The 22,101-nt window shown below is 43.3% G+C and overlaps 1 protein-coding gene across 2 annotated transcripts in view; it reads right to left on the bottom strand.

The window, feature by feature from the left end:
* The window catches only part of LOC133536494 (protein turtle homolog A-like), a 137,536-nt gene that overhangs the window by 98,589 nt on the left and 16,846 nt on the right, over nt 1-22,101 (bottom strand). For both annotated transcript variants that reach the window (XM_061877067.1, XM_061877068.1), the window contains exons 2-3: nt 9,724-9,818; nt 8,779-8,979 (exon numbers count right to left, since the gene is read on the bottom strand). In XM_061877067.1, the coding sequence (XP_061733051.1) occupies nt 8,779-8,979; nt 9,724-9,784 (262 nt within the window). In that variant the 5' untranslated portion in view covers nt 9,785-9,818. The remainder of the gene's footprint in view (nt 1-8,778; nt 8,980-9,723; nt 9,819-22,101) is intronic.

The raw sequence follows: 22,101 nt of genomic DNA, 5'->3' as shown, positions 1-22,101 counted from the left end.
AAAGTACATCAAAGAGTCGTGTTTATTTTGGCAATTTACCCACATTAAAGTGTCTGGGTCAAAATGACCCACAACATCATCTTTGTATGCGAACTCTGCAAGACATTCCGCTACTCAACAAAGTGTCCAGATTTTACACACCAGTTCATGACCCTAGATGAGGAAAAGTCACCAAATTTCAGCAAGAAAAAGAAAGGATAACCAGTACTTTGATCAACACAAAAACTGAAATCAATCAATCAATCAATGTTTACTTATATAGCCCTAAATCACTAGTGTCTCAAAGGGCTGCACAAACCACTACGACATCCTCGGTAGGCCCACATAAGGGCAAGAAAAACTCACACCCAGTGGGACGCCGGTGACAACGATGACTATGAGAACCTTGGAGAGGAGGAAAGCAATGGATGTCGAGCGGGTCTAACATGATACTGCGAAAGTTCAATGCATAATGGATCCAACACAGCAGCGAGAGTCCCGTTCACAGCGGAGCCAGCAGGAAACCATCCCAAGCGGAGGCGGATCAGCAGCGCAGAGATGTCCCCAGCCGATACACAGGCAATGGGTCAAATTGACCCTTACCATAATAAAATTGGAATAAAAAATGTATTGTATGTCACTTTTCTAAATGTTTATATAACCTAAAATAAAATCGTTTTTGGTTTAACCTATTTTCTTGACTGTTTTGGGTGCATTTACACAGTACGGGTCAAAACGACCCGCAACATAATCAATGTCATTTTTTCCCCAACATAATACAAGGGGTCTGTCATTAAGTATCAAAAGTATCTCTTTTGATTTGAGAATCGATATTACAGCATGAATATTTAGTATCGCGGAATCGATATGTCCGTATCGGTCCACACATTATGGTTGCACTGAGTCATATTCAAGTTGTTCAAGATGCGTGCACACTATCGATGCACACGGGTGTTCAGGTTTCCTGTGAACAGAGAGAAAGATATTGTTTTACCTTTGCTGCCTGTGCCCGGGTAAACCTTATACTATGTGATCATTTGTTAGACCTTATACTACGTGACGGTTTGTTAAACCTTATACTACGTGACGGTTTTAGATCTAAATCTCCCTATCAGTCGCGGAGCCACTCGGGGCTGAAACAAACAAGCGTAATCCCGCTGCAAAAGTGGTGTGTGCACAAGTGGTAGCACATTAGCCGTGTTAGCTGTGACGAGCTCTGTGTACACACCCTTCTCTTGCTTGTTGCCATGGGATTTAAACTGCATGAGCTCACTAAAAGCGCATTTATACAGCTGTATTTTATTTGTATTTTTTTTTATAGAGCAGCACTACGGCTGATAAGGTTGTCGGTCCCGTTCACAAAGCTGATACTAATCCTCTGGTTTGACATCTGTAGTGAAACAAATACATCCAAACACATTTGGGAGCAGGCTATGAATCCATTTAATCTCACACGCTGGCAAAGATTAATATCGGCATGGTTACCGGCTACCGGGAAAGCTACATTAAGTTTGTATTCATTCAGAGGAAAACAAGCAAGGAAGTTAGCGTTGGAGTCTGGGTGCACAAGTCAAACAGGTAGGACACCTGAGAACATGACCCTGGGACGTGAAATCCACACCTGTGGTTCTTTAAAGTGGTTCCTTTCCCATCATGCACCTGCTCCTCCCACAGACAAGTAGCTATGTGAAGCAGCAGATTACAATGCAACCTTTTCATACCATGTGTGTGGTTGCAGCAGAGTGGTTTCTCTTTGTCACTGGAGCAGAATGGGATAGGTTTACCATTTGTGTGTGTGTGTGTGTGTGTGTGTGTGTGTGTGTGTGTGTGTGTGTGTGTGTGTGTGTGTGTGTGTGTGTGTGTGTGTGTGTGTGTGTGTGTGTGTGTGTGTGTGTGTGTGTGTGTTGTACAAACCCCGTTTCCGTATGAGTTGGGAAATTGTGTTAGATGTAAATATAAACGCAATACAATGATTTGCAAATAATTTTCAACCCATTTTCAGTTGAATGCGCTACAAAGACAACATATTTGATGTTCAAACTGATAAAGTAATTTTTTTTTTTGCAAATAATAATTAACTTAGAATTTCATGGCTGCAACACGTGCCAAAGTAGTTGGGAAAGGGCATGTTCACCACTGTGTTACATCACATTTTCTTTGAACGACACTCAATAAACGTTTGGGAACTGAGGAAACTAATTGTTGAAGCTTTGAAAGTGGAATTCTTTCCCATTCTTGCTTGATGTGAAGCTTAAGTTGATTAAACAGTCCAGGGTCTTGTCGTCGTATTTTACGCTTCATAATCACATTTTCGATGGGAGATAGGTCTGGACTGCAGGCGGGCCAGGAAAGTACCGCACTCTTTTCCTACAAAGCCACGCTGTTGTAACACTTGTCTTGCAGAAATAAGCAGGGGCGTCCATGATAACGTTGCTTGGATGACAACATATGTTGCTCCAAAACCTGTATGGACCTTTCAGCATTAAAGGTGCCTTCACAGATGTGTAAGTTACTCATGCCTTGGGCACTATACACCCATTGTGTTAGATGTAAATATAAACGGAATACAATGATTTGCAAATCCTTTTCAACCCATATTCAGTTGAATGCACTACAAAGACAAGATATTTGATGTTCAAACTCATAAACTTAATTTTTTTTTGGCAAATAATAATTAACTTAGAATTTCATGGCTGCATCACGTGCCAAAGTAGTTGGGAAAGGGCATGTTCACCACTGTGTTACATCACATTTTCTTTGAACAACACTCAATAAACGTTTGGGAACTGAGGAAACTAATTTTTGAAGCTTTGAAAGTGGAATTATTTACCATTCTTGCTTGATGTACAGTTTAAGTTGATCAACAGTCCAGGGTCTTGTTGTCGTATTTTATGCTTCATAATGCGCCACACATTTCCGATGGGAGACAGGTCTGGACTGCAGGCGGGCCAGGAAAGTACCCGCACTATTTTACTAAGAAGCCTTTGCTGCTATAACACGTGGCTTGGCATTGTTTTGCTGAAATAAGCAGGGGCGTCCATGATAACGTTGCTTGGATGACAACATATGTTGCTCCAAAACCTGTATGTACCTTTCAGCATTAATGGTGCCTTCACAGATGTGTAAGTTACCCATGCCTTGGGCACTAATACACCCCCATACCATCACAGATGCTGGCTTTTGAACTTTGCGCCTATAACAAACCAGATGGTTATTTTCCTCTTTGTTCCGAAAGGGCACCACGTCCTCTGTTTCCAAATATAATTTGAAATGTGGACTCGTCAGACCACAGAACACTTTTCCACTTTGCATCAGTCCATCTTAAATGAGCTACGGCCCTGCGAAGTGTTCCTGAGCCCATGTGGTGATGTCCTTTACACACTGATGTCGGTGTTTGATGCAGTATCGCCTGAGGGATCAAAGGTCCGTAATATCATCACTTACATGCAGTGATTTCTCCAGATTCTCTCAACCTTTTGATGATTTTACGGACCGTAGATGGTAAAGTCCCTAAATTCCTTGCAATAGCTCGTTGAGAAATGTTGTTCTAAAACCGTTCGACAGTTTATACCAAAATGGATACATGGATGATACAGCAGAGGATTGGTAGAATGTCATGTGGTCAGATGAAACCAAAATAGAACTTTTTGGTATAAACTCAACTCGTCGTGTTTGGAGGACGAAGAATACTGAGTTACATCCCAAGAACACCACACCTACTGTGAAGCATGGGGGTGGAAACATCATGCTTTGGGGCTGTTTTTCTGCTAAGGGGACAGGACGATTGATCCGTGTTAAGGAAAGAATGAATGGGGCCATGTATCGTGAGATTTTGAGCCAAAACCTCCTTCCATCAGTGAGAGCTTTGAATGGTTGACCAAATACTTATTTTCCACCGTAATTTACTAATAAATTCTTTAAAATTCCTTCAATGTGAATTCCTGGATTTTTTTTTCACATTCTGTCTCTCACAGTTGAAGTGTACCTATGATGAAAATTACAGACCTCTGTCAACATTTTAAGTGGGAGAACTTGCACAATCGCTGGCTGACTGAATAGGTTTTTGCCCCACTGTGTATATATATATAACTATATATATACACACACATATATAGAGAGTAATAACTTGAAGTAAATAATTAAGAATAAAAATCAATTACAAACTAGAAATTCATTCAAATTTAACTAAAAGCTTAACTTTTTTATATTTGCATAGTATGTATATATTATTAATATATACAGATTAATATATATATATATATATATATATATATATATAGACCACCCTTTGCATATGTGGGATGATTCATAGCGTGTGTGTGTGTGTGTGTGTGTGTGTGTGTGTGTGTGTGTGTGTGTGTGTGTGTGTGTGTGTGTGTGTGTGTGTGTGTGTGTGTGTGTGTGTGTGTGTGTGTGTGTGTGTGTACGCAAACACTGCAGAGTAAATCACAGGGACAAAGGTTGGAGATATTTAGAGGCCATAAATCTAAAATATCAGCGTGTTTCCCAGCCTCATCTGACATTGCAACATCCCGGCTTATAAAATGTGACCCTTTGATGAATCGTCTTCAGAAATTAGCCACAAAAGGCCAACGGTCTTAACGGGCCTGAGCTAAATCCAACTCCACTCCCGCTCAAAGGTGCTTTATGGCCATGCAAATAGATATGTCATATTTCCTGGTCAGGTAAGGCGAGGGAGCGCCATCTTGCCTCAGCGCTGATGAAAGTGAGAACTGATCCTTTGGCACACTCAGGCCGACATGAGCAGGTTGTTGTTTTCTACTTGATGTGGGGAATGGAACTGAGGATGACTTAAACTTTTATTTTTGACTTTTTAATACAAACCCCGTTTCCATATGAGTTGGGAAATTGTGTTAGATGTAAATATAAACGGAATACAATGATTTGCAAATCCTTTTCAACCCATATTCAGTTGAATATGCTACAAAGACAACATATTTGATGTTTAAACTCATTAACTTTTTTGCAAATAATAATTAACTTAGAATTTCATGGCTGCAACACGTGCCAAAGTAGTTGGGAAAGGGCATGTTCACCACTGTGTTACATCACCTTTTCTTTTAACAACACTCAATAAACGTTTGGGAACTGAGGAAACTAATTGTTGAGGCTTTGAAAGTGGAATTCTTTCCCATTCTTGTTTTATGTAGAGCTTCAGTCGTTCAACAGTCCCCGTTGTCGTTTTTTCGCTCCATAATGAGCCACACATTTTCCATGGGAGAGAAGTCTGGAAAGTACCCGCACTCTTTTTTTATGAAGCCACGCTGTTGTAACACGTGCTGAATGTGGCTTGGCATTGTCTTGCTGAAATAAGCAGGGGCGTCCATGAAAAAGACGGCGCTTAGATGGCAGCATATGTTGTTCCAAAACCTGTATGTACCTTTCAGTATTAATGGTGCCTTCACAGATGTGTAAGTTACCCATGTCTTGGGCACTAATGCACCCCCATACCATCACACAAGCTGGCTTTTCAACTTTGCGTCGATAACAGTCTGGATGGTTCACTTCCCCTTTGGTCCGGATAACAGGATATCGAATATTGCCCCCAAAAAATTTAAATGTAGACTCGTCAGACCACGGAACACTTTTCCACTTTGCATCAGTCCATCTTAGATGATCTCAGGCCCAGAGAAGCCAACGGCGTTTCTGGATGTTGTTGATAAAGGATTTTCGTTTCGCATAGTAAAGTTTTAACTTGCACTTACAGATGCAGCGACGAACTGTAGTTACCGACAGTGGTTTTATGAAGGTATCCTGAGCCCATGTGGTGATATCCTTTACACACTGATGTCGCTTTTTGATACAGGGATCGAAGGTCACGGTCATTTAATGTTGGTTTTCAGCCTTGCTGCTTGCGTGCAGTGATTTCTCCAGATTCTCTGAACCTGTTGATGATTGTACGGACTTTTGATGGTGAAATCCCTAATTGTTTACTTCCTGCATGTATACCTAAGTAATATGTCAGCAGCCAAGAAGATGTTTTATAACCTGCAACTTTTTTGGGGAAGTGTTTCATTATAATTTGTATTCCAAAAATACTTTGCGAATTTATATATTGCCAAAAAAATTGTTTGAAAGGAAAATCGTGCTGAAAGACAGTAAAGGAGGACACATATGACGTCCAGCTTTTTGCGGGCCAAATAAAATGACGTCGAGGGCCAGATCTAGACCCCGGGCCTTGAATTTGACACCGGTGCACTAGACACTGCTGGCCACGCTATGGACTGGACTCTCACAATATTTTGTTGGATCCACTATGGACTGAACTTTCACTATTATGTTAGATCCACTTTGGACTGGACCTTCACTATTATGTTAGATCCACTATGGACTGGACTCTCACTATTATGTTAGATCCACTATGGACTGGACTCTCACTATTATGTTAGATCCACTATGGACTGGACTCTCACTATTATGTTAGATCCACTGAGGACTGGACTCTCATTATTATGTTAGATCCACTATGGACTGGACTTTCACTATAATGCTAGATCCACTAAGGACTGGACTCTCACTATTATGTTAGATCCACTATGGACTGGACTCGCACAATATTTTGTCGGATCCACTATGGACTGGACTTTCACTATTATGTTAGATCCACTTTGGACTGGACTCTCACTATTATGTTAGATCCACTATGGACTGGACTCTCACTATTATGTTAGATCCACTATGGACTGGACCCTCGCTATTATGTTAGATCCACTATGGACTGGACTCTCACTATTATGTTAGATCCACTATGGACTGGACTCTCACTATTCTGTTAGATCCACTATGGACTGGACTCACACTATTATGTTGGATCCACTATGGACTGGACTCTCACTATTACGTTAGATCCACTATAGACTGGACTCTCACAATATTTTGTTAGATCCACTATGGACTGGACTTAAAAAACATATTTTTGGCTGCTGACGTATTACGTAGGTATACGTGCAGGAAGTAAACAATTAGGGATTTCACCATCAAAAGTCCGTAAAATCATCAACAGGTTCAGCAAGGCTGAAAACCAACATTAAATGCCCATGAGTTTCAAACCCTCAGTCGGTACTGCATCAAAAAGTGACATCAGTGTGTAAAGGATATCACCATGTGGGCTCAGGATCACTTCATAAAACCACTGTCAGTAACTACAGTTCGACGCTGCATCTGTAAGTGCAAGTTAAAACTGTACCGTGCAAAGCCAAAAGCCATTTATCAACAACACCCAGAAACGCCGCCGGCTTGGCTGGGCCCAAGCTCATATAAAGTGGACTGATTTAAGGTGGAAAAGTCCTCTACGGTCTGACGAGTCAACATTTCAAATTGTTGGAAAAAGTGGACGTGGTCTCCACTGGACTAGAGAGGAAAAGAACCATTCAGACTGTTCTAGGCGCTGAGTGTAAAAGCCAGCATCTGTGATGGTATGGGGGTGTATTATCTATCAATCAATCAATCAATGTCTACTTATATAGCCCTAAATCACTAGTGTCTCAAAGAGCTGCACAAACCACTACGACATCCTCGGCAGGCCCACATAAGGGCAAGGAAAACTCACACCCAGTGGGACGTTGGTGACAATGATGACTATGAGAACCTTGGAGAGGAGGAAAGCAATGGATGTCGAGCGGGTCTAACATGATACTGTAAAAGTTCAATCCATAATGGATACAACACAGTCGCGAGAGTCCAGTCCAAAGCGGATCCAACACAGCAGCGAGAGTCCCGTTCACAGCGGAGCCAGCAGGAAACCATCCCAAGCGGAGGCGGATCAGCAGCGCAGAGATGTCCCCAGCCGATACACAGGCAAGCAGTACATGGCCACCGGATCGGACCGGACCCCCTCCACAAGGGAGAGTGGGACATAGAAGAAAAAGAAAAGAAACGGCAGATCAACTGGTCTAAAAAGGGAGTCTATTTATAGGCTAGAGTATACAAATGAGTTTCAAGGTGAGACTTAAATGCTTCTACTGAGGTGCCCGGCATGGGTAACTTACACATCTGTGAAGGCACCATTAATGATGAAAGGTACATACAGCTTTTAGAGCAACGTTATTTTGGACGCCCCTGCTTATTTCAGCAATTCAGCCAATAAATGCTTATTTAATGATTATTTGCAAAAAAAAATGAATTTTTTTTGTTGGAACATTAAATATCTTGTCTTTGCAGTCAGAATATAACTTGAAAAGGATATGCAAATTATTGTATTCTCTTTTTATTAACGAATTACACAACATGCCACTAAAACTGTCTCCTTGTAATCTGCTTTGCAGCCACACTGCAAAAAAAATATATATATTAATAATAATTCTCTTTCAACTCTGTGCACATGAAGTGTTTTTGTACGACTGAATTTTAGTCTGAAGTCTCACCCCTGCAGGAATGACAAAAAAAAATAAAAAAATGTTGGACAAGGTAGCGGGTCTGAATGTAATTTCTGGTTGCCGGGTGAATGGAGAAGAAGTCTGACAAAAGGCAGCAGATATGTGCTCGCCTTCCTTTGTCCACTTTTTCTTACTTTAAAGGACAGCAGGCGCCACAGAAAAGAAGTCTGAGTGCATTGAGAATATTTCTCCCCCCAACAGACATTTTTTGTTTGCAAGAAGGTTAGCAGAGAAGATGATGACGCAACAAAAGAGGGCTCCTTTTTAATAAAAGTCGCTCCTGCAGAGTAGTTTAGAAAAGCCAGAGAAAGGTGTGGTTTTTGGTCTTAGAACAGGATATCGGTATGCAACCCATTCTTTCTCCGGGGGTTTGATTGGGAAAGCAGTCGTTTTGTGCCCTTACCTTCATATTGTGGATGGACACGAGGGGCGTAGGATCCAAATTGGATCAGCACAGGGATGTGGAGTCCTCGCCGCACCCATTCCAGCACACGGGGGGACTCCGGGGACGCCTCGGCAGAGTCCGAGGGCGGAAAAGGACAGTCCAACTCTACCGTGCCTCTGACCGTTCCGCGTACCTCCGGTCCGTCTCCGTTGATAGAGCCTGCACAGTCAAGTCAATGTTCGGGATATTCAAATAATTGAATATCCCGAAGTGAAGTGAATTGAATTGCATTTATACAGCGCTTTTCTCTAGTGACTCAAAGCGCTTTACATAGTGAAACCCAATATCTAAGTTACATTTAAAGCAGTGTGGGTGCCACTGGGAGCAGGTGGGTAAAGTGTCTTGCCCAAGGACACAACGGCAGTGACTAGGATGGCGGAAGCGGGAATCGAACCACTAGCGTTCGATCGAACCCAGGTTAAGAACCACTGCTCTACAAGTAACAACTTCCGTTTCCGTGTTTGCTACCCGCTAGCTTCCAGGAAAGGCCCCTTTTTGTTTCTTGCTAGCTTTCATGCTAAAGACCCTTTTGTTTGTTATCCGCCTTGTGGGCGTCCTTTGTTAGTACCCTTTAGTTTGTTCTTATTCTAATATTTTAATTAAATCATGTTTTCTTGCAAAATGCCTCCCTCCTTCTCTGCATCTTGGGGTTCGTCAACAACAAACCGACAATTCTTTAATGTCCTTTCATGTTTGATATTTCCTTCTTAAACACATGCTTATGTGTGCTATGGCTATGAGGTTTTTTTCCCCCTGGTCTCAGTCCGGAGGCTCTGATTCTGATGAGTCTATCATTGTCTGCAAAGTTAACCACTTGATGTTCATGTATCGTTTGATTAACGGACTTATTGACTAGCTTAAAAGCTCAGAAAGAGAAAGCGAAAGAGATGAAAATATACTTACGGACGAGGCAAAAAAGCGTGGACACTGACAGAGAGAGAACGTACGACCTTCTCAACCCCATAGCTGTCACTCAAACCACCTGCATCGTACCCGATCTGTTGGCAAAAGACAGATAATTGTCAGGTTGACATAAATAACTTGGCGGCACAAACGAGCGTCTGTGGAAGAGCTACAGCTTGAGCTTCTATTTCTGTCGCCATTTTACAGAGAAGCTTCCACCTTTTTTTTTTTTTTTTTTTTTAATATATATAGCTTTCCAATGATTGGAATTCATCCCGCATCATTACACAAATGGCTACGGTTGCCTCTGCGGCCAAAAAACACCCCGGCCTTTATTTCCTTCTCCGAACAGCAAACGTCATAAACGTCACGTAAATCTCCCGAGTGTCATGTGCATAACGACGTCTGAGTGTTTTATTCGGGGAGCATCACTGAAGACGTTTGGCTCGTGCGGCCGAGAGAGTCAGCACTTAAGGACAAAAGTAAGTGGAGCTGCAGTCAAAGCATACCTTTAAGTCAGGGGTGTCCGAAGTGAGGCCGGGGGTCCATTTGCGGCCCGCAGCTAAATTGTTTACCGGCCCGCCACACATTCTGGAAATTTTATTGCAAAGTTGCTATTTTTTCCACACAAAGTTTATTTGTTTTGTCAATCAATCAACCAATGCTTATTTATATAGCCCTAAATCACAAGTGTCTCAAAGGGCTGCACAAACAACATCCATCCATCCATCCACATTTTCTACCGCTTATTCCCTTTTGGGGTCGCGGGCGCCTATCTCAGCTACAATCGGGCGGAAGGCGGGGTACCCCCTGGACAAGTCGCCACCTCATCGCAGGGCCAACACAGATAGACAGACAACATTCACACTCACATTCACACACTAGGGCCAATTTAGTGTTACCAATCAACCTATCCCCAGGTGCATGTCTTTGGAAGTGGGAGGAAGCCGGAGTACCCGGAGGGAACCCACGCATTCACGGGGAGAACATGCAAACTCCACACAGAAAGATCCCGAGCCTGGATTTGAACCCAGGACTGCAGGACCTTCGTATTGTGAGGCAGACGCACTAACCCCTCTTCCACCGTGAAGCCCTGCACAAACTACAATGAACTCTAAATGTTTTCCTCTTTATTTTAACTTGGGGCGACATAGCTCGGTTGGTAGAGTGGCCAGTCCAGCAACTTGAGGGTTGCAGGTTGGATTCCCGCTTCTGCCATCCTAGTCACTGCCGTTGTGTCCTTGGGCAAGACACTTTACCCACCTGCTCCCAGTGCCACCCACACTGCTTTAAATGGAACTTAGATATTGGGTGTCACTATGTAAAGCGCTTTGAGTCACTAGAGAAAAAGTGCTATATAAATAAAATTCACTTCACTTTTGTTATGGAGATGAAAGAAGGCCGTGTTAAAAAAAAAAGTATATTTTAATGAATTATTGAGCTATTCAAAGCTCCAATTACTTCAAATATTTTACTTGCAAAATGTTTTATGTGGAAAATATTGCATATATTGTGTGTTTGCTATATAAATACAATGTTGTCTTTGACAAAAGAGCATAACACAAACAAAATAGTTCAAACGTGAAATCCACAGATATATTTGAAGTTGATCTCGTAATTTAAGTGTTGAAAGTAAAAAAATTATAATAGAGGGGCGGTTTAGCTCGGATGGTAGAGTGGCCATGTCAGCAACTTGAGGGTTGCAGGTTCGATTCCCGCTTGTGCCATCCTAGTCACTGCTGTTGTGTCCTTGGGCAAGACACTTTACCCACCTGCTCCCAGTGCCACCCACACTGCTTTAAATGTAACTTAGATATTGGGTGTCACTATGTAAAGCGCTTTGAGTCACTAGAGAAAAGTGCTATATAAATAAAATTCACTTTTGTTATGTTGGAGTTTTCTTTTTAAATTGTATTTTCACAATACGCCGTGAAACAACCATTACTATGGATTTAAAATTAAAATAAACATACCACATTTTGTTATCTTACAGCCTTATTTCAAAATTGAATAAATTGTTGTTTTTTTATTGTCTATCTTAATTTTTATTTTGTCATTGCTCAAAAAAAAAATGTGTTCAATCAATCAATCAATCAATCAATGTTAACTTATATAGCCCTAAATCACTAGTGTCTCAAAGGGCTGCACAAACCACTACGACATCCTCGGTAGGCCCACATAAGGGCAAGGAAAAACTCACACCCAGTGGGACGTCGGTGACAACGATGACTATGAGAACCTTGGAGAGGAGGAAAGCAATGGATGTCGAGCGGGTCTAACATGATACTGTGAATCAGTCCATAATGGATCCAACACAGTCGCAAGAGTCCAGTTCAAAGCGGATCCAACACAGCAGCGAGTCCCGCTCACAGCGGAGCCAGCAGGAAACCATCCCAAGCGGAGGCGGATCAGCAGCCGATACACAGGCGAGCAGTACATGGCCACCGGATCGGACCGGACCCCCTCCACAAGGGAGAGTGGGACATAGGAGAAAAAGAAAAGAAGCGGCAGATCAACTGGTCTAAAAAGGAGGTCTATTTAAAGGCTAGAGTATACAAATGAGTTTTAAGGTGAGACTTAAATGCTTCTACTGAGGTAGCATCTCGAACTGTTACCGGGAGGGCATTCCAGAGTACTGGAGCCCGAACGGAAAATGCTCTATAGCCCGCAGACTTTTTTTGGGCTTTGGGAATCACTAATAAGCCGGAGTCCTTTGAACGCAGATTTCTTGCCGGGACATATGGTACAATACAATCGGCAAGATAGGCTGGAGCTAGACCGTGTAGTATTTTATACGTAAGTAGTAAAACCTTAAAGTCACATCTTAAGTGCACAGGATGCCCGTGCAGGTGAGTCAGTACAGGTATATATGTATGTATATATGTATATAAAGGTATATACAGTATAGGTATATATGTATGTATATATGTATATAAAGGTATATACAGTATAGGTATATATGTATGTATATATGTATATAAAGGTATATACAGTATATGTATATATGTATGTATATATGTATATAAAGGTATATACAGTATAGGTATATATGTATGTATATATGTATATAAAGGTATATACAGTATAGGTATATATGTATGTATATATGTATATAAAGGTATATACAGTATAGGTATATATGTATGTATATATGTATATAAAGGTATATACAGTACAGGCGTAATATGATCAAACTTTCTTGTTCTTGACAAAAGTCTAGCAGCCGCATTTTGTACCAACTGTAATCTTTTAATGCTAGACATGGGGAGACCCGAAAATAATACGTTACAGTAATCGAGACGAGACGTAACAAACGCATGGATAATTATCTCGGTGTCTTTAGTGGACAAAATGGAGCGAATTTTAGCGATATTACGGAGATGAAAGAAGGCCGTGTTAAAAAAAAATTATATTTTAATGAATTATTGACCTATTCAAAGCTCCAATTACTTCAAATATTTCACTTGCAAAATGTTTTATGTGGAAAATATTGCATATATTGTGTGTTTGCCATATAAATACAATGTTGTCTTTGACAAAAGAGCATAACACAAACAAAATAGTTCAAACGTGAAATCCACAGATATATTTGAAGTTGATCTCGTAATTTAAGTGTTGAAAGTAAAAAAATAATAATAGAGGGGCGGTTTAGCTCGGTTGGTAGAGTGGCCGTGCCAGCAACTTGAGGGTTGCAGGTTCGATTCCCGCTTCTGCCAACCTAGTCACTGCCGTTGTGTCCTTGGGCAAGACACTTTACCCACCTGCTCCCAGTGCCACCCACACTGGTTTTAATGTAACTTAGATATTGGGTTGCACTATGTAAAGCGCTTTGAGTCACTTGAGAAAAGTGCTATATAAATAAAATTCACTTTTGTTATGTTGGAGTTTTCTTTTTAAATTGTATTTTTACAATACGCTGTGAAACAACCATTACTATGGATTTGAAATTAAAATATACATACCACATTTTGTTATCTTACAGCCTTGTTTAAAAATTGAATAAATTGTAGTTTTTTTACTGTCTATCTTTATTTTTCTTTTTTTGTCATTGCTCCAAAAAAAAAGTGTGAAAAAAAATCTATATTATAATGAATTATTGAGCTATTCAAAGCTCCAATTACTTCAAATATAAAATGTTTTATGTGGAAAATATTGTGAAGTGAATTATATTTATATAGCGCTTTTCTCTAGTGACTCAAAGCGCTTTACATAGTGAAACCCAATATCTAAGTTACATTTAAAGCAGTGTGGGTGGCACTGGGAGCAGGTGGGTAAAGTGTCTTGCCCAAGGGCACAACGGCAGTGACTAGGTTGGCACGAGCGGGAATCGAACCAGCAACCCTCAAGTTGCTGGCACGGCCACTCTACCAACCGAGTTATGCCGCCCCAATATATTGTGTGTTTGCCATATAAATACAATGTTGTCTTTGACAAAAGAGCATAAAACAAACAAAATAGTTCAAATGTGAAATTGACAGATATATTTGAATTTGATCTCGTAATTTAAGTGTTGAAAGTAAAAAAAAAATTAGAATAATCATACGAATGTATCACTTTATGATACATTTAGTGGGATTTTATTTATCTTTTCTCTGTTATTACTCAAAAATAATAATTAATTAAAATCAATGGTGTCCTGCATTATTGATCTTTTTAGGGCTCCTGTTACTTCACATCAAACATTGCTTTTTGTATGTTTTAGGCGGTGGGGGAAATACTGGAAATTTCAGTTTTACTATAAAAAACAAATTTGTCTTTGACAAAAAAGGCTTTTTTTTTTTTTTACTTTTTATCAACCTGAAGTTGAAACAGAGATTTAGTGTAAACATTAAATAAAAAAGTTAAAAAAAATTATAATTTGACTTGTTTTTAACATTTTAATGACTGAGACCCTTTATGGTCCTCAGGAGCCTTAAAAGTAAAAAAAAATTTAAAAATCCATATATTTTGTTATGGTTTGAAAATGACAAATATCAAAATGGCCGCAGCATGGTTTAATTTTCTGTGTGCGGCCCTCAGTGGAAAAAGTTTGGACACCCCTGGTTTAATTTTACCCTGTTAGCCTCAAAGCTAAAGTCCCATTTCCTCTCATATCTGAGATGTCGGTTTACTGTAAACCAGTACTTTGGTGCCGGGACCACAATGTATTTTGATACTTTTCTAAATAAAGGGGACCACCAAAAAATGGCATTATTGTGTTTATTTTAACAAAAAATCTTAGGGTACATGAAACATATGTTTACTATTGCAATTAAAACCTTAAATAAAATAGTGAACATACTAGACAACTTGTCTTTTAGTAGTAAGTAAACAAACAAAGACTCCTAATTAGTCTGCAGTAACATATTGTGTCATTTATACACCTATTATTTTGTCAATATTATGAGGGACAAACTGTAAAAAATTATTATTGATCTACTTTTTCATTTACTGCTTATTTTCTGTTTCAACATGTTTGTGGAGAGACAGAGCCGACGGCGGGGCGGGACACGCTTTGGCCCGGCTAAAGATGGCGGCCAGGAGGCAGCGTATGCAGTGGAACAAAGAGGCGGGGCGTGCCTGGAAGGACGCCGCCATAATCTGCCTATCTCCTCGCAGCGTTTAAGAGGGGAGAAGGAGGAAGGAGCGAGGGAGAGAGTTGGAGTGTCCACAGGAGAAGAGAAACGACAACAAAAGACCGAGTGAAGAATGAGCCCCAGGCGAAGACGACGTCACCGGCAGCTGAAAAGCTGGCCGAGACGAGGAGCGGAGGAGACTTTGACGCTTCAATATTTGAAGCGTCAATGTCGATCGGGCTGCTCCTCCCAATGGAAAGGAGCCAAATGAGGTGGTTCGGGCATCTGGTCAGGATGCCACCCGAATACCTGGGGCATGTCCAACCGTTAGGAAGCTAACAGGGAAGACCCAGGACACGTTGGGAAGACTATGTCTTCCGGCTGGCCTGGGAACGCCTCGGGACCCCCCGGGACGAGCTGGACCAAGTGGCTGGGGACAGGGAAGTCATCCGGGAGGAGCTCAAAGTAAAGCCGCAGCTCCTCCCAATGGAGAGGAGCGAGATGAGGTGGTTCGGGCATCTGGTCAGGATGCCACCGAATGCCTCCCTAGAGAGGTGTTTTGGCCACGGGGAAGACCCAGGACACGTTGGGAAGACTATGTCTCCCGGCTGGCCTGGGAACGCCTCTGGATCCCCCGGGAGGAGCTCGACCAAGTGGCTGGGGACAGGGAAGTCTGCGACCCGACCTCAGATAAGCAGAAGAAGATGGATGGATGGATGGATGACTTTCTTACTTTCCTTTGTGCTCCTCCCATCCGGGAGATGAGGTGGTTCGGGCATCTGGTCAGGATGACATCTGAACGCCGCCCTTTGGGAGGTGTTTCGGCCACGTCCGACTGCTAGGAGGGCATGGAGAAGACCCGGACACGTTGGGAAGGCTATGTCCCCGGGCTGGCCTGGGAACGCTTCTGGAGGAGCTGGATCAAGGGGCTGGGGACAGGGAAGTCTGCGACCCGACCTCGGATAAGCAGAAGAAGATGGATGGATGGATGGATGGATGGATGACTCTCTTACTTTACTTTGAGCTCCTCCCATCCGGGAGATGAGGTGGTTCGGGCATTCGGTCAGGATGCCACCTGAACGCCTCCCTTTGGGAGGTGTTTCGGCCACGTCCGACTGCTAGGAGGCCACGGAGAAGACCCAGGACATGTTGGGAATCCCCCGGCTGGCCTGGGAACGCCTCGGGAGGAGCTGGACCAAGTGGCTGGGGACAGGGAAGTCTGCGACCAGACCTCGGATAAGCAGAAGATGGATGGATGGATGGATGGATGGATGACTTTCTTACTTTACTTTGTGCTCCTCCCATCCGGGAGATGAGGTGGTTCGGGCATCTGATCAGGATGCCACTCCTATTAGTCGGCCAAGTCCGACTAATAGGAGGCTACGGAGAAGACTGAGGACACGTTGGGAAGACTATGTCTCCCGGCTGGCCTTGGAACGCCTCGGGATCCCCCGGGAGGAGCCGGACTAAGTGGCTGGGGACAGGGAAGTATGCGACCCGACCTTGGATAAGCAGAAGAAGATGGATGGATGGATGACTTCTTACTTTACTTTGAGCTCCTCCCGTATGGGAGGAGCTCAAAGTAAAGCCGCTGCTCCTCCCAATGGACAGGAGCCAGATGAGGTGGTTCGGGCATCTGGTCAGGATGCCACCTGAACGCCTCCCTTTGGGAGGTGTTTCGGCCAAGTCCGACTAATAGGAGGCTACAGAGAAGACTGAGGACACGTTGGGAAGACTATGTCTCCCGGCTGGCCTGGGAACGCCTCGGGATCCCTCGGGAGGAGCTGGATCAAGTGGCTTGGGACAGGGAAGTCTGCGACTCGACCTTGGATAAGCAGAAGATGGATGGATGGGTGACTTTCTTACTTTACTTTGTGCTCCTCCCATCCGGGAGATGAGGTGGTTCGGGCATCTGGTCAGGATGCCACCCGAACGCCTCTCTAGGGAGGTGTCTTAGCCACGTCTGACTGGTAGGAGGCCACCCAGGACACGTTGGGAAGACTATGTTTCCCGGCTGGCCTGGGAACGCCTCGGGATCCTCCGGGAGGAGCTGGACCAAGTGGCTGGGGACAGAGAAGTCTGCAACCCGACCTCGAATAAGCAGAAGAAGATGGATGACTTTCTTACTTTACTTTGTGCTCCTCCTATCCGGGAGATGAGGTGGTTCGGGCATCTGGTCAGGATGCCACCCGAACGCCTCCCTAGGGAGGTGTTTTGGCCACGTCCGACTGCTAGGAGGCCACGGGGAAGACCCAGGACACGTCGGGAAGACTATGTCTCCCTGCTGGCCTGGGAACGCCTCGGGATCCCCTGGGAGGAGCTGGACCAAGTGGCTGGGGACAGGGAAGTCTGCGACCCGACCTCGGAAGACTATGGATGGATGGATGTCTTACTTACTTGTATCAAAAGTAATACATGCCCACATTTGTTTTAGTTAGCGGCAAAATATTAAGTACGAATGTTCCGTAATCTTCCAAAATCCTTTTCTCCGTCTGGAGCTGCAGACCTAACACCAGCACCTCACAACAGGAGTGCGATGAAAGAACATTTGACGGCAATATTTTCAATACTCCCCGCAGCCCGTCAAGGACATAGACAGGTTGCGTAACACCAAGGAGCTGCAAATACACAAGCGCTTAGACAGAATGCTTCAGAACCGTCGCTACTTGTAACGTCAGCAAAAGGTTTCCACGCACTAGACCCTTTTTTTTCCACAGCCCTCCGTGAAGTAAAAGTCACATTGAGGAGAACACACAAAGGGATAACAACGCAGATCAAGAGCCGTCCTCCCCTGACGAGTGGGAGTCCCGGAGTGTTGTTGCTCCTATTGTCTCTTAATGACACAATACCCTCCGTAAAGGTTAATAAAGTCCGATCCGTGCTCCCGACAACAGGGAATTGACTTGATGGCGCCGGTGTCGTCAAAGCGTGATGGTTCTACGCCCCAACAGACATGCTGTCAGCTGTGAGCAAGGCAGGAAAACAATGCGGTCCCCGTGCGACCGTGAATTAGCATCTGCTTGAAAGGAACCGAGCGCCGGCCCTTTTTATACAACAGAGGCCAGAAGCAGCAACAAAGGAGATTAATTGAGTGGCGAACTCGGCGAATTTAAACCATTCAGGCAAGTCATTTGCTGCCATCCATCCATCCATTTTCTACCGCTTATTCCCTTTCGGGGTTGCGGGGGGCGCTGGCGCCTATCTCAGCTACAATCGGGCGGAAGGCGGGGTACACCCTGGACAAGTCGCCGCCTCATCGCAGGGCCAACACAGATAGACAGCAATTAATCAAAATTCAACAGCGTGATTACCGTATTTCCTTGAATTGCCGCCGGGGCGCTAATTAATTCAAAACCTCTTCTCACTCCGGCGCTTACCAAAGGCATGCGGTAAATTTAGGCCTGCGCTTATAAATTTGAGTGTGATGTAAGGATTCCATCATGAAAAGCACATTTAATTAAAAAAAACGTTAAATGCTTTTTATCAGGCAGAGGTGGCATCGAGACAACATGTCTCTTTTTAAAAGTGAAAGGAAGAGGGCATTGATGCACTCTTTGTACATACCGTATTTTCCGGACCATGGGGCGCACCGGATTTTAAGGCCCAGTGCCAATGAGCAGGTCTAGTCAGGTCTATTTTCATAAAAAAAGGCGCATACCGTTATTCCTTGAATTGAACTAATTAATTTATAACCTCTTCTCACGCCGGCGCTTACCAAAGGCATGCGGTAAATTTAGGCCTGCGCTTATACATTTGAGTGTGATGTAAGGATGCCATCATGAAAAGCACATTTAATAAAAAAAAACCGTTATTAAGGTCTTACATTTACTTATAAATGAATCCTTCTGATCAAAAGCATCGATAACTTGTTTATAGAAGTCTTCCTTATCTTTCTTCTGATGGAGATTTTCCTTTATTACCTCCTGCTTCGATTGAAAATCCAGTTTAGAAAACGATTTTATTTTAGATATGTAATCCCCCATGTTAAAAGTGCAAGCGAGAGGAAAGAATAAAGGATCGCTGCTCACTCTTGCTGCTTGTTGTCACTTCTTCTGCAGCCGAGTCGTCGCAAGAAGGATCACTAGCGCCCTCTACCACCAGGAGGCGGGAGTCATTTAATGACTCATATTTGACACACGCAGCTACGGTATATTAATAAAACATAGCTGCTTACTGTTCTTTTTAGCATATTCAATAGCTCGGACTTTAAATCCTACTGAATAGCTCTTCATCTTCTTCCCTTTATGCGATTTCAAATGATTGAAATCAGCCTCCTCCATTTTGAAAATGATGACAGGCGAAGTGTCACTCGTGACGTGACGAGTTTGACCCGGCGGAAATTCAAGGAAATAGGGTAATCTTCTTTTTTCAAATCGTTTGCCAGCACTATCAAGTGGGCAAGAACATCCTGTGCTGACTGAGTCATTAGTTTATCTTTAATATTCCATCCATCCATCCATTTTCTACCGCTTATTCCCTTTTGGGGTCGCGGGGGGCGCTGGCGCCTATCTCAGCTACAATCGGGCGGAAGGTGGGGTACACCCTGGACAAGTCGCCACCTCATGCAGGGCCAACTCTTTAATATTCGATTTCTGAAATTATATTGACATTGGACATGAAAAAAGGTGCAGTCGTGATCAAAAGTGTACATACACTTGTGTGGAGGTTGGGTTCCTCGGACCACCAAACATTGTTACAAGAGCCCGGATCGGGGTTACGACACCATTTTATTTTTCCTCACAAGGTGCGAGTGTTCTACTTTCCAGCAAAATGTTTTTTCTCTGTCCGTGTCTCGCTATCTCTCTCCCTCTCTCTCACACAATCCCACTCCAACTCCTACAACGTGTCTCACCCGACTGCTGCTAATAAAGGCGATAGGGGATTAGATAACAAGGCCCACCTGGGCCATCCGCTCACCTGTAGCTGTCTTCGGCCGGTCCTTGCACACCCCGTTCCCCGGCAGGCCCGCAGGCCACGCCCTTACCCCCTCCACAACTTGTAAAGAACATAATGTCATGGCTGTCTTGAGTTTCCAATACTTTCTACAACTCTTATTGTGTTGTGATAGAGTGACTGGAGCACATACTTGTTGGTCACAAAAAACATTCATGAAGTTTTCTTCTTTTATGAATGTATTATGAGTCTACTGAAAATGTGAGCAAATCAAAAGTATACATACAGCAATGTTAATATTTGCTTACATGTCCCGCGACCCCAAAAGGGAATAAGCGGTAGCAAATGGATGGATGTCCCTTGGCAATTTTCACTGCAATAAGGCGTTTTTGGTAGCCATCCACAAACTTCTGCTTCAATTTTTGACCACTCCTCTGGACAAAATTGGTGCAGTTCAGCTAAATGTGTTAGTTTTCCGACATGGACTTGTTTCTTCAGCATTGTCCACACGCCAGGACTTTGGCAAGGCCATTCTTAAACCTTCACTCTAGCCTGATTTAGCCATTCCTTTACCACTTTTGACGTGTGTTTGGGGTCATTGTCCTGTTGGAACACCCAACTGCGCCCAAGACCCAACCTCCGGGATGAAGATTTTAGCTTGTCCTGAAGAATTTGGAGGTAATCCTCCTTTTTGATTGTCCCATTTACTCTCTATAGAGCACCAGTTCCATTGGCTAGCAAACCAGGCTCAGAGCATAATACTAGGACAACCATGCTGGACGGAATGCATGGTGTTCCTGGGATTAAAGGCCTCCACTTTTCTCCTCCAAACATATCGCTGGGTATTATGGCCAAACAGCTCAATTTTTGTTTCATCTGACCACAGAACTTTCCTCCAAGAGGTCTTATCTTTGCCCATGTGATGTCAGATGAAAACAATTGAGCTGCTTGGCCACGATACCCATGTTACCCACATGTTACATAGAATCAACAAAACTTGCAACAGAGGGAAGGGAGTGGGAAGCTGTTTAACCATTACTCAGCCGTCCATCGCCCCTAAGGGGAATCAAGAATATTATACAGTATCAAAATAGAGATTTTAGGCCATGTCACCTATCCATACTAGCCAGTGGTGTTGCTGTTGTATTTGTTGACTTGAAAAAAATCAAATCGAGCAACTGATATCAACACAATGCCGTGCAAGAAAAAAAATCAGAGAAGCAACACTACAGATACAAGACCAGGTCATTCAATATTTCAAGTATAAAGTACCGGCTCATTCTTTCTTCTGCCAAACTACTGTTGCAGGCCAAGACTTCCCATTTGAGCAAAGTTGCCTCAAGTTGACCTGAGTGGGTGACCTAGTCTAGTCTGCCATGATGTGGGATGTGAGTTTCTTAAGTGTGTGTGAAAAGTACAACCGAAGAGAAAGTTAAGATTAAAATAAGAGGAGCCTCTGCTACTCCACATGGAGAGGAACCAGATAAGGTGGCTCAGGATGCCACCCGGACGCCTCCCCTAGGGAGGTGTTTAGGGCACGTCCGACCAGTAGGAGGCCACGGGGAAGACCCAGAACACGTTGGGAAGACTATGTCACCCGACTGGCCTGGGAACGCCTCAGGATCCCCCGGGAGGAGCTGGACGAAGTGGCTGGGGAGAGAGAGGTCTGGGCTTCCCTGCTTAGGCTGCTGCCCCCGCGACCTGACGTCGGATAAGCAAAAGAAGATGGATGGATGGACAAAATCTTATTTTTTCTAAACTCAGGAAATACGTCCCTGGACACATGAGGACTTTGAATATGATCAATGTACAAACCCTGTTTCCATATGAGTTGGGAAATTGTGTTAGATGTAAATATAAACTGAATGCAAATTATTTTCAACCCGTATTCAGTTGAATATGCTACAAAGACAACATATTTGATGTTCAA

Source organism: Nerophis ophidion, linkage group LG17, assembly GCF_033978795.1.
Source record: "Nerophis ophidion isolate RoL-2023_Sa linkage group LG17, RoL_Noph_v1.0, whole genome shotgun sequence".
Lineage (NCBI taxonomy): Eukaryota > Metazoa > Chordata > Actinopteri > Syngnathiformes > Syngnathidae > Nerophis > Nerophis ophidion.
Note: the sequence above shows the minus strand (reverse complement) of the source record. Positions and strands in the feature narration are given on the sequence as shown.